The sequence below is a fragment of the Clinocottus analis genome, unplaced genomic scaffold (assembly GCF_023055335.1).
Source record: "Clinocottus analis isolate CAN_PGR_092001 unplaced genomic scaffold, fCliAna1.0.p SCAF_5, whole genome shotgun sequence".
Taxonomy (NCBI): domain Eukaryota; kingdom Metazoa; phylum Chordata; class Actinopteri; order Perciformes; family Cottidae; genus Clinocottus; species Clinocottus analis.
The window spans coordinates 21,482,751-21,495,250 of NW_027176207.1; the positions used below are offsets into that span (position 1 = coordinate 21,482,751).

A 12,500-nucleotide genomic window follows, 5' to 3' on the forward strand; every position below is an offset into this window, starting at 1 on the left:
ACACACAGCAAGTTGTCTCATCTAAATATTTATTCCTGCCGTTTGTTTGTTGGTTTGTTTACACGTGTTGACTTTGTTGTGTGTGCCAGCAGTGCTAACGTTAGCGGCGGTTAGCTTCAATTAGAATCCCCGGCCGTTAATTGGCGCGTCTCGTTAAATAAAACAAAAAGAGGATGAAGAGGCATCGCTAATGGGACTTTGAACCCGCCGCGCCGTCGATAGCGCGTCAGCTAACCGGCTCCGTGTTTGTGTGTCTGTGTCGATAGTCACACTCGCACTTTGTAGTTATTAGTGTCAGTTTGGTGTGTGTGTGTGTGTTCTCTGCTGATAGCGGTAGAGAGACAGGTTTTTCCTCGTTGTCTTTCTTTTTTATTTCACAACTAAAATGTATTTTTGTTGCATCTTTTACTGCCACTAGATCAGGATCACGGCGGTGGGTTCAGTGTGACGTCTTAAAGACGTGAAGAAGAGTAAAACACTGTGTTAAAGGTTTTCTATGCAACATTCAGATCCACGTCTCAGATTAATCCCCAGAATGAACTGCGGTTGTGATGATGATGATGATGATGGTGGTGATGTGTTTCAATGATAACACACACACACACACACACACCACTTAGTGACACGTCCGCTGCTGGTTCTGTTGTCGTCATGATATTTGTTGACAACAGGAGCAGCAGAATATCTCCAGATTCATCCTGTCATCACGCTTCAGTTACACAAAGTCCAACACACAAAATGTCACTTTAAAGCAACAATGTTGCTCTTTGTTTTAGTCGCTTCTCTCTTTTTTCTTTCCTTCTGTCCGTCTCTTTCTTCTTTATTCCTCTCACACATTCTCACACACTCTGTTACTCTCTCTCTCTTTCTCTATATTGCTTTCTCCTGCACACACAAACACACACACACACAGACACAAACACACAAACAAACACATAAACACACAAACGCACACAGCTCCAGGGCAGCAGTGGGTGGAGTGGAGCTGCTCTCCCAATTGAATATTTGGTCCAGCTGGCGTGTGTGTGTGTGTGTGTGTGTGTGTGTGTGTGTGTGTGTGTGTGTGTGTGTGTGTGTGTGTGTGTGTGTGTGTGTGAGTGTGTGTGTGTGTGTGTTTTTAGGGCGCGTGGAGCGAATAAGCACAGGTCTTTCCGGAACCCCGGGGAGATCAGTGAGGCGAGAGGATGCAAACACACACACACACACACACACACAGCAGACACACACACACACACACACACACACACACACAGGCTGCTCTTTGTAAGGCGCTGAGAGATGGCGGCCAATGAAAGGCCTATTGATTGGGTCTGATGGGCGATCCAGGCCTTTGAATCCCATTACAGCAGCAACACACTAGTGTGGCAACATGAGGGGGGAGAGAGGAGGAGGGGGGGGGAGGGGAGAGGGGAGATAAAGAGGTGTGAGGGGGAGAGAGAGAGAGGAGGAGGAGGGGTGGTGGTCAACGACTACCTCTCACACCAAACCAACTCAATCTGAAAATGCAGATTATGTCTAAAAAAACCGCGTCGAGAAACAACAGAAAAAACCCAGCAGACTCTCTTCTTCGTTGGTGGATGAACACAACAAGCTGCTGATCGCGGGCTCGTCGGCAGCGACCCTCCGCTCGCTCTCGTTGTTACGCGATCACTGGGTCCAGTCCCACGTCGTGTGAGGGATTACGGATTGAGACACCAGAACGCCGAGAATAATCCTTTAACCGAGATTTCAGATTCCTCTCTGTTCCTGCAGGAGAGTGAAGGTTTGAGCGTTTTAACACGAGACGGAAAAAACTTTATTACTCCAGTTCAACCTCGACAAAGACAGCGCAGGCCACTTCCACTCCTTCTGGTTCTTACCTTTCACAATAAAAGCCCCAGACATGTCACATTCTCTGGGCCAGAATTTCACCTTTTCTTGTAGTTTATTTGTCACGTAAAGAAGAAGAAGAGAATCAGGAGGAGGAAGAAGAAGAAGAAGAAGAGGAGAATCAAGAGGAGGAAGAGAATCAAGTGGAGGAAGAGGAAGAGAATCAAGAAGAAGAAGAGAATCAAGAGGAGGAAGAAGAAGAGAATCAAGAAGAAGAAGAAAATCAAGAGGAGAAAGAAGAGGAAGAAGAGAATCAAGAAGAAGAAGAAAATCAAGAGGAGAAAGAAGAGGAAGAAGAGAATCAAGAAGAAGAAGAAAATCAAGAGGAGAAAGAAGAGGAAGAAGAGAATCAAGAGGAAGAAGAAAAAGAGAATCAAAAGGAAGAAGAAGAAGAGAATCAAAAGGAAGAAGAAGAGAATCGAGAGGCAGAAGAAGAAAAGTATTAAGAGGTAGAAGAAGAAATGGAAGAAGATGAAAAAGAAGAACAAGGGGAAGAAGAACAAGAAAAGGAACAAAACAAGAGGAAAAAGAAGAAGAACAAGAAGAGAAAGAAGAAGAGGAAGAAGAGGCAGAAGAAGAAGAAAAAGAGGAAGAAAAGGAACAAGAAGAAGATGAAACATTATATGAGAGGAAATGTGTGAGGGAGAACAGACGAGGGATTGAAGGTGACAAGTAAGACAGAACAAGGGAGAGGATGGTAGATAAAAGGAGGGAGGGAGAGGAACGGAGAGAATGAAGAAGTCATTTTGTTGGAAAAGAGGGAGAAAGAGAGAGGGATGCAGTACGAGAAGGGAGGGGGAGAGAGAGAGAGAGAGCAGCGTTTTATTGCTTCATATAAAAGGTGTAAGCAGGAAAATAGAGAGAGGGAAAGCAAAGAGAGGGTGAGCAGACACACACAGACACACACACACACACAGACACACACACACACACACACACACACACACACACACACACACCTGGGGGATACAGCCGTATAGTTTCTCTCGGTCTGTCTGAATGGAGACAATTTGATCATCATTATTACAAAGACTCTTTGATCAGATCATGTCTCATCAACCCGATCCTGTCTGCCATGTGTGTGTGTGTGTGTGTGTGTGTGTGTGTGTGTGTGTGTGTGTGTGTGTGTGTGTGTGTGTCTGCGAGCCTCTGATCAGCGCAGCTCGACACACTCTCAATGTCAAACCTCAATGTCATCCCTCCGTATCAGCGCTGCACACCTCTTAGCGCCCTCGCTAATATGCTAATGCTAAGAAGCTAAATGATATTAGGTGGCTTTCTGAAGCCGTCCTGCGCGGCGCTCCGGGCTAATATGCTAATTCTAACAGGTAATCTGATCACGCAGGCTTTGAAGCAGCCCACGCGCGCATGTGTGTGTGTGTGTGTGTGTCTGTGTGTGTGTGTGTGTGCAGGGAGTTGGAACGTTTGAGGCCACAGGACACAGCTGTTGAGAAAAAAAAAACCCAAAATCCTCCTGCTTCTTTAACCATTCAACAGTTTGAGTTTAAAACTAGATTCATAACTATTTATAGAAACTAGTGATGGTTACTGACCTGCAGATTAGACACACTTTATTCATATATTACATATATATTAGATATTACATACATTATACTTTGCACATACTCATTTAAACGTCACTTTTTTTATTTGTATTTTATATCTTTGACTTTCTGCTTGTGGCTGCAGCAGTAATATTTATTACTAAGTATATTTAACATGATTTTGGGCTTCTTGTCTGCTTACTGCTGCTCGTGTGAAGACGTCGTTGTTGCACCTGCAGCGTTGTCCAGGTGATTCACTGCTCGTCGTCTCAGGTGCAGAAGGTGTTTCAGGCTCCGCCTCCTCTGCAGCTCTGTGTCAGTACTTTAGTCATCATGATGTAGATGTTCGTGTTGGATCGGTTCACTTTGAGCCTCTTTCATGAAGCAGTTTTATTCACAATCTCCATTTTAAGGCACACAGGAAGTCGTCAACCCAAACAGGAAGTGGGTTCTTTCAAAGTAAACTTTGATTTCTTGTTGTGTTGTATAGAAATGTCACGACTCATAAACTCGTCTCATCTTTGTCGACTTCCTGCGGATGAACTTAAACGCTAATAAGTTAATAAGTTAATAAGTTATTAAGTTATCGTTCAGGTGGTTTTGTTTTTTTTGAGCTAAAAACTTTTTGTTTTGTGGAGAAACTTCGACAAACTAAAGTCTTTAGTTTAAAGTCAGTGGAGGAACTTTAGTGACTCTTCTCTGTTAGATAGTACATTCATACACACACACACACACACACACACACACACACACACACACACACACACACACACACACACACACACACACACACTCTCTCTCGGTCCTCTTCCTGGTTGACTTTGTCTCTCCTGTCCGTCAACACACGCACACACAGACACACACACTGTCTCTTCCCGTCCATCACACACAAACACACACACACACACACACACACACACACACACACACACACACACACACACACAGACAGAAACACATACACACTCTCTGTCCTCTTCCTGGTTGACTCCTGTCCATCACACAAACACGGACACACAGACACACACACACACACACACACACACACACACGTGCTCGTCCTCTCCGCGGCGGCGGCGGCGGCGGCGGCGCTCCTCGCGCTGCTTATCGTCATGGTGATTGATGGCCGGCTGTTCCGCTCTTATCGATTCTCTTCTTCTCCGTTTATTAAACGGAGGAAACGGAATAAAGCTGAAATACGATCGCTCCCGATAGCCCGAGCTAATCTCCCCTCCTCCCTCCTTCCCTCCTCCCTCTCTCCCTCCTCCTTCCTTCCCTCCTCCCTCCCTCCCTCCCTCCTCCCTCCCTCCTTCTCTCCTCCCTCCTCCCTCACCCCTCCCTCCCATGTTTCCTCTGGACGCCGCCGCCGTGCGGCTGCGTCTCTGTCGCCGCCGTGAAGAGATTCAGACGCCGCTTCGCTCCTGGAAGTCCTGTTTTATTGTGTGGATCTGATCCCTGTGGAGCGCCGGGGGGCCGGGGGTTCAAGTCCCGCACACAGCTCAGTGACACAAGTTTAAAGAACGAAATGATCGTTAACGATGTTTATTTATTAGTGTTTACGCTCCAGTTTGTGTTACTTTGTCGTTAGTTTCTTTTCTCCAGAGTTTATCTTTAATTGTTTTAAAGTTTCACAGAAAAACTACAAACGAGTCTCTTTGTAATCAATCAATTCATAACGTTTATTCACAGCTTTTATTTATTTATATATATATATATATATATACATATATATATATATATATACGATGTAATGAAGACGACAACTTGACCCAGACTTGTTTGTATTATTTATTTATTTAGTGTGTGTGAGAGTTTGATTGTGTGTGTGTGTGTGAGAGGGTATGTGAGTTTGTGTGTGTGTCTGTGCACATCCATGCGTATGTGTGTGTGTGAGAGTTTGAATGTGTGTATGAGGGTGAGGTTGTGTGTGTGTGTGTGTGTGTGTGTGTGTGTGTGTGTGTGTGTGTGTGTGAGTTTGAATGTGTGTATGAGGGTGAGGTTGTGTGTGTGTGTGTGTGTGTGTGTGAGTTTGAATGTGTGTATGAGGGTGAGGTTGTGCGTGTGTGTGTGTGTGTCTCCTCTCCATAAATGTTGTTGTGTCTCTGACCTTGTGTGTCTCGTGTGACGGATGTCGTCTCTCCGTCTGTGCAGCCAACAAATCAGAAAACACCATGCGGGGGGGGGGGGGGGGGGGGGGGTTGTTGTGTTTGTGTTTGTGTTTCATTGCATTACTTGTTTTTCATCTTTTGTCAGATGACAATAAAATCCCGCGTCGTCTCTTTTGCTTCGTTCCCGTGAAGTAAAGTTCACATCGGTTCGTCTTATTTTGGTAAAACAGAAGAAAATAAAAAACAACATTTCTTTCTATTTATTTAACAGGACAGACGAGTGAGATCTCCCTCTGAAGTATGTTTAATGCATCTGTCATGAGACCAGGCTGATCACACACACACACAGAGCAGGGTGTTGAGAGCATCGTGTGTGTGTGTGTGTGTGTGTGTGAATATGCGTGTGCAGCATTTCCCATGGCAGCGCAGCAGGATGTCAGAAGTGGTTAAGTCTTGAGGACTGAGCACCTTGAGGCTTACACACACACACACACACACACACACACACACACACACACACACACACACACACACACACACACACACGGATCAGAAAAGGCAGTGCCGTTGTTCACAGTGTTTCCACAGCGCCTCCGGCTCCTCTGCGCCTCCATCCATCTGTTTATCATCCGTTCATACGTCCATCTATCTCTATACAAATATATATTTATATATATGTTTCACATTTATTTAAACTCTTCTCCTCGTAGAGAACGAAGTGCAGAGAGAGAGAGAGAGAGAGCGAGAGAGAGAGAGAGAGAGATAAATATGTTCCCAGCTCAATCTTGTGATGAATCTTTTCTCTTCTTCAACGTCCTCAAACGTCATTTATGTCATTAATAACATATTAATAACACCAGCAGTCACATGATCGCAGCCCAAAGTTGAAGTGGGAGGAGTCTAAACTCTGACGGGTGTTTTAATGAGTCGTCCCACGGGATGAAATAATCTCAGGAATCAGACTTCATGGGTAAATAATCTGGACGCTGATGAAGATCTTTTGTGTGTTTTTCAGAGTTTTAAGCTCAGCGTGGACGCTCACGGCGCTCTGAAGGAGAGCGTGATGGAGGAAGGCAGAGCGCTGCTCGCCATCCTCACCTCCCACCAATCAGGTGCGTCCTCACACACACACACACACACACACACACACACACGCACACACGCGGACAGGCGGCCCCAACGGAGACCCGCCTCCGTTTCCATTCATTATTAATATTCGGATTAACAGATTGACCTTCAGAGAGGGGGAACCGGGTTTTTGAATGTAGCCGAGAGAGACGGACGGAGAGATGAAGACAAAGAAAGAGAGAGAGACGGAGAAGCGGATGTGGAAAAGAAAAAGGGAAAAGAAAAGCCAGCGGGCAGAAAAAAGTCTGAGCAGGAAAACTAAATATTCAATCTGTTTTATATTCTTTAAATCTTTGCAGCCAGAGAGAGAAATAAGTTTTTACCTCTTTTGTTAATCTTTGATTCGTCTTCTTGTCGTCCTTCCATCAGAGGCAAAAGCGTCCGTCATTATTTTTATTTTTAACACAATCTTTTGTTTCCTGTGAAGAAGTTTATTCTGAAAAGCAACTGTTGCCGTGTTGCCGTGTTGACGTGTGTTGCTGGACTTTCATCGGAGAAAAATGAGCAATAACTTGTCACAAGATATCACACAACTGTCGTACGTCGACGTTAAACTCACGTCGGTCCCGTTTAGGCTTTGAAACAACAGACTGGCGGCCATTTTTATTTAATTTCCTAACCTGTTGGGTCATTTTAAGTCCCAGCATGCCCCATTCAGACAATCTTTTGGCATAAAACACTTAATTTTCTCCATTTTTGAACCGAACAACACAGTGTTTTGACTAAAACTCCTTCCTAACAGGCCAAGTCTTTGTTTTATTGTGATTTTTGTTGTAGATTCTGATTCTTTAGGTCCTAATCTTTCCAAAAAGGTGTCTTATTGACGCTCCATGAGGCATTTTTAGGGAATCTGGTTCATATCATGCTGGATGTTCATAGTTAGGATCAAAATATTCTTTTTTTGCAGATACACATTTTTTCCGAAGACCTTTGTGAACAAATACACACAATAAACACAAGTATTGGAATTAATTTGGGGATCCTACAACAACTCAAACAGTCTGGACCACAACTCCTTGATAAACGCTGCCGTTCCTGTCCACAGGGGGCGCCACCAGGGCCGCTAGATGAAAGCGCCTCGTAGCTCGTTTGTACCTCGTTTGTCCCTCTGAACTCTGCCTCCTCCGCTCGGTTCCTTCCTCTCCTCCGTTCATCCCGACATCTCTCGGCCCTGCAGGTCTGAAGGAAATCCTCCAGATGGTCTCCAGCCAATGGGATCAGCTGCAGCGGCAGATCCGGCGCCAACACGGCTGGATGCTGCGCGCCCTGCGCTGCATCCAGGCCCGCCTCCTCTGCGCCGGCCAATCGCACGAGCCCCTCGCGGCCTCGGGCGACGCGCCGGCCAATCGGGCGGCTCCGTGCCCTCCGGACGGCCCGAAGGTAAGAAAAACAAAACAACAGTGTTTTTTTTTTGTGTTATTTTTTCTGCTCATCCTCCAATCCCTCTGATATTCTGTCCAGCTGTCCATTGTTTGTTTTTTACTTTGGTTGATATCCTTCCATTTCCTCGCTGGTTGATCCCGGTTAACCCTCTTCTTTGCTGTCACACACACAGACACACCCCAACACACCCAATGCCCTTTGTAAATTTCTTCGCAGCGTTTTTATTGGCTGCCAATTAGCGTCCTGATTGGTGTCTCCGTTGTCATTGGCTGCCGGTTAATTGGCTGGACTCGGTTAATTAGATGTAATCTCCCTTTCTGTCTCTCTCATTGTGTGTTCGTGTGTGTGTGTGTGCGTGTGTGTGTGTGTAGACATTTTCCATGAGTCATCTGTGGCCTTCTGGTTCTCTTCCTTCTGCTTTATTGCTGTTTGTTTGGTAATTATCTTCCTTTATTCACTTGAATGCGCTTTTATTCTTCCGATTCCCGACCAAACATCTTTATTTTATGTTTCATTTCTTTGACTTATCGCAGCGTTTGCTCACAACAAATACTCCCTTTTCTCCTCCACTGAAATAAACGTCCTTTCCAGCGAGAAACCTTTCAGTCAAAACACTCGACCGACAGATGTTCGTCTCCTCTGAGCGAGGGCGAGAGAAACGAAACACATAAGTCAAATATAACGATGAATATTTGAGATGATCTTGAGTTCAGAGTCCTGAGGGGCGAACGTGAGGAAGCCGCTCTGTCAACCAACACGAGGAACTTCTCTTCGTATGTGGAGGAGTCAGAGCGAGGCCACGCCACGTGGTTTACTTTCTCATCTGGATCAATACTGGTGATCAGATCTTTAGCGCCACGCCCGTTCAGTCACTCTGTGCTGCGTTCAAGTACCTCATGTCGTCCGGGGAGAGAAACTGAAAGAAATTTAAAAAAAAAAAATGTTTTCACAGAAATGTGCAACAGATATTCAGGATGTTTGATCGTAAAGAGAATAATCATTAAAACTACTGACGACGTTTTATCAGAGAGACTTTATTCACCTCTTCCTACTTCCTGTTGCTCCTCTTCCTCCGTTCTGGTTCTTCTCTCTTCTTTCTCCTCTTTCTCATCATCCTCTTCCTCCTTGTCATCTTCCTCCTCATCCTTTTCCACCTCTTCCTCCTCCTCCTCTTCCACCTCTTCCTCCTCCTCGTCTTCCACGTCTTTCTCCTCATCCTCTTCCTCCTCCTCCTCTTCCACCTCTTCCTCCTCGTCCTTTTCCACCTCGTCCTCTTCCCCCATTTCTCTTGCTCTTCTTCCTCTTCCTCCTCGTCCTCTTCAACCTCTTCCTCCTCCTCGTCTTCCACCTCTTTCTCCTCATCCTCTTCCTCCTCCTCTTCCACCTCTTCCTCCTCGTCCTTTTCCACCTCGTCCTCTTCCCCCATTTCTCTTGCTCTTCTTCCTCTTCCTCCTCATCCTCTTCCTCCCCCTCTTCCTTCTCCTCCTCTTCATCCTCCTCCTCCTCTTCTTTCTCCTCCTCTTCATCCTCCTCCTTCTTCTCTTCAACCTCCTCCTCTTCCTTCTCCTCCTCTTCATCCTCTTCCTCCCCCTCTTTCTCCTCTTCCTCCTCCTCTTCCTCCACCTCTTTCTCCTCCTCTTCCTCCACCTTTTTCTCCTCTTCCTCCTCCTCTTCCTCCTCTACCAGACCTGACTGCTTGTTTTCAGATTGTTTAGTAGCAATTAGAGCTGCAGCAGCCTGATCACTGTGATCAGTCAACAGTGACAGCCATTAGCCAGCTTCCAGCTCTCTCTATACGTATGTGTGTGTGTGTGTGTGTGTGTGTGTGCACACGTCTTATAGTGAAAGTATATTCCAGTGTGTGTGTGTTGTTTGTTGTGTGTCCATTAGCTGCTTGGTCGCAGCACATTAGCAGTCCGTTCATTATCTGTGTGCGTCTCCCTCTGCACTTAAAGCTTTGATCCGTAAAACCTCCAAACAACAAACTGAGGTGTGAACCTGCTGAATTATTTCTGCCGGCTGCACGTACTTCTGTGATATTTTAAATTATTCACATGGCGTCCGTTCTGGGCAGCCGAACAATGAACTTAAACTAACGGCGAAGTGCGAGATCCTCCCTCGGTGGGAGCCGACCGCCAACATGGCCGCCGGTCGTTTCAGAGGTAACCAGAGATGCTTCTGCTGCGAGCACCGGCCGAGCCGCTGGTCAGCAGGGCCGGGCTGAGTCAGGACTAAAGGCATCCAAACCCGGGCTGAGTCAGGACTAAAGACATCCAAACCCGGGCTGAGTCAGGACTAAAGGCATCCAAACCCGGGCTGAGTCAGGACTAAAGACATCCAAACCCGGGCTGAGTCAGGACTAAAGACATCCAAACCCGGGCTGAGTCAGGACTAAAGGCATCCAAACCCGGGCTGAGTCAGGACTAAAGACATCCAAACCCGGGCTGAGTCAGGACTAAAGACATCCAAACCCGGGCTGAGTCAGGACTAAAGACATCCAAACCCGGGCTGAGTCAGGACTAAAGACATCTAAACCCGGGCTGAGTCAGGACTAAAGTCATCCAAACACAGTCTTAGTCAAGACTAAATTAATCTAAACACAGTCTCAGTCAAGACTAAAGTCATCTAAAGACAGTCTCAGTCAAGACTAAAGTCATCTTAAGACAGTCTCAGTCAAGACTAAAGTCATCTAAACACAGTCTCAGTCAAGACTAAAGTCATCTAAAGACAGTCTTAGTCAAGACTAAATTCATCTAAAGACAGTCTTAGTCAAGACTAAATTCATCTAAAGACAGTCTCAGTCAAGACTAAAGTCATCTAAACACAGTCTCAGTCAAGACTAAAGTCATCTAAAGACAGTCTTAGTCAAGACTAAAGTCACTCAAACCAGTAAGTCCTGCTCACTGGTTTAGGTGGCGTCCCGGTGACCTCTGGGTGCGTCCCCGTGACCTCTGGGTGCGTCCCCGTGACCTCTGGGTGCGTCCCCGTGACCTCTGGGTGCGTCCCCGTGACCTCTGGGTGCGTCCCGGTGACCTCTGGGTGCGTCCCCGTGACCTCTGGGTGCTGCCCTGTGCTCTTGAGCCAGGGGGCGACCTGTTGGACGCCTCCTGGAGCTTCAGGCAGCTTGATGGAGGAGACGAGTAAGAATCCACATGTGTCTTTACTGTGAGCTCATTATCTGCTCTTTCATGACAATCACACAAGCATGGCCTAATTACTGACACACACAGAGGTGTGTGTGTGTGTGTCTTTGAGGGGAAGGGGAGGGGGGGGACTGCAAGGTCAACCAAGGGCATCATGTTTATGTGTGTGTTTTTGGACCTCGCCAAAAAAAGATGATATGAGAATGACCAAGGGCAGAGGCTAGGTAAACACACTGCTGTGTGTGTGTGTGTGTGTTTTCAGTACAAGCTTGTGAGTATCTTTTAGCATCTACTTGTGTGTGTCTGTGTCTGTACGTGTGTGTGTGTCTGTACGTGTGTGTGTGTGTTTAAATTAACGTAACCTTGACTAAAGGGCAAAATAAAGGGCAAATTGGAATAAATTTATCAAATTATGAAGCCTCGTACAATATTTATAACCAGCGGATCCACTATTCATTACAAAAGATTAAATACCAACTTGTATCAATAATTCATCCTCTTAATCTTCATTTTTACTGCAATTAAGAGCAGAAGCAAATGACATATTTCACACTCGGCTGTAAGCGAGTTAGCATGCGATTCAGAGCTCATGACTGCAGCTGCACGGCTGCTGCTGCACACACACACAGTACATACACATATATACATATATTTATATATAAAACATGTTTGGACACATTTATATTAATAGAATTTTATCACTTCTTAATAATTATAGGACTTAAATGTGCATATCTAATGCAAAGACATCAAGAAGGTTGAAATACATGAATATGTTTTAGTCAACGTCTTAATAGAAGAAGATATTAAGTCGTGGGTGATCAATATTCGGCCTTTTATATGATGATAATTGTCTCAGCGCTTCATTAAGCTTTTGACAATGTGGTCAGATTCAAACCGACTGGATCTTCAGCGTCGTCTCTGCATCGATTTATTGTTTATTTATTGCCGAAAAAACACACAAAAGAAACCGCACGGATGCAACAACGAGAGAAAATACAAACAGTGACAGAAAAAGAAACACAAACACGATACGATCCAATCAGACTGCTTGATGTTGAGCCACACGTTCTATATTTATCAGGATGAAAGTCAAACAAAAACCACGACAAAAGCATTTTGTTCATACTTGACTTGTTTATTCTGGTGGATTTACTTCACTAACTTCTTCTTCTTGTGTTGGACACTGAACATCAAACGTCTTTGTCTTCACGATGTAATGTTTAAAACATCGACGTGTCGTCCAGCATGGAGGTGGTTTTTCTTTTGGGACCGAGTCCTCCGAGTCCTCCGAGTCCTCCGAGTCTCTGCGTCGTCTTCGTGTT

At 45.5% G+C, this 12,500-nt stretch overlaps 1 protein-coding gene across 5 annotated transcripts in view; it reads left to right on the forward strand.

Moving 5' to 3' along the window:
- akap6 (A kinase (PRKA) anchor protein 6) overlaps positions 1-12,500 on the forward strand; it is a 137,817-nt gene that overhangs the window by 40,169 nt on the left and 85,148 nt on the right. For all 5 annotated transcript variants that reach the window (XM_068599848.1, XM_068599853.1, XM_068599852.1 and 2 more), the window contains 2 exons: positions 6,537-6,633; positions 7,827-8,029. In XM_068599848.1, coding sequence (XP_068455949.1) covers positions 6,537-6,633; positions 7,827-8,029 — 300 coding nt within the window. The remainder of the gene's footprint in view (positions 1-6,536; positions 6,634-7,826; positions 8,030-12,500) is intronic.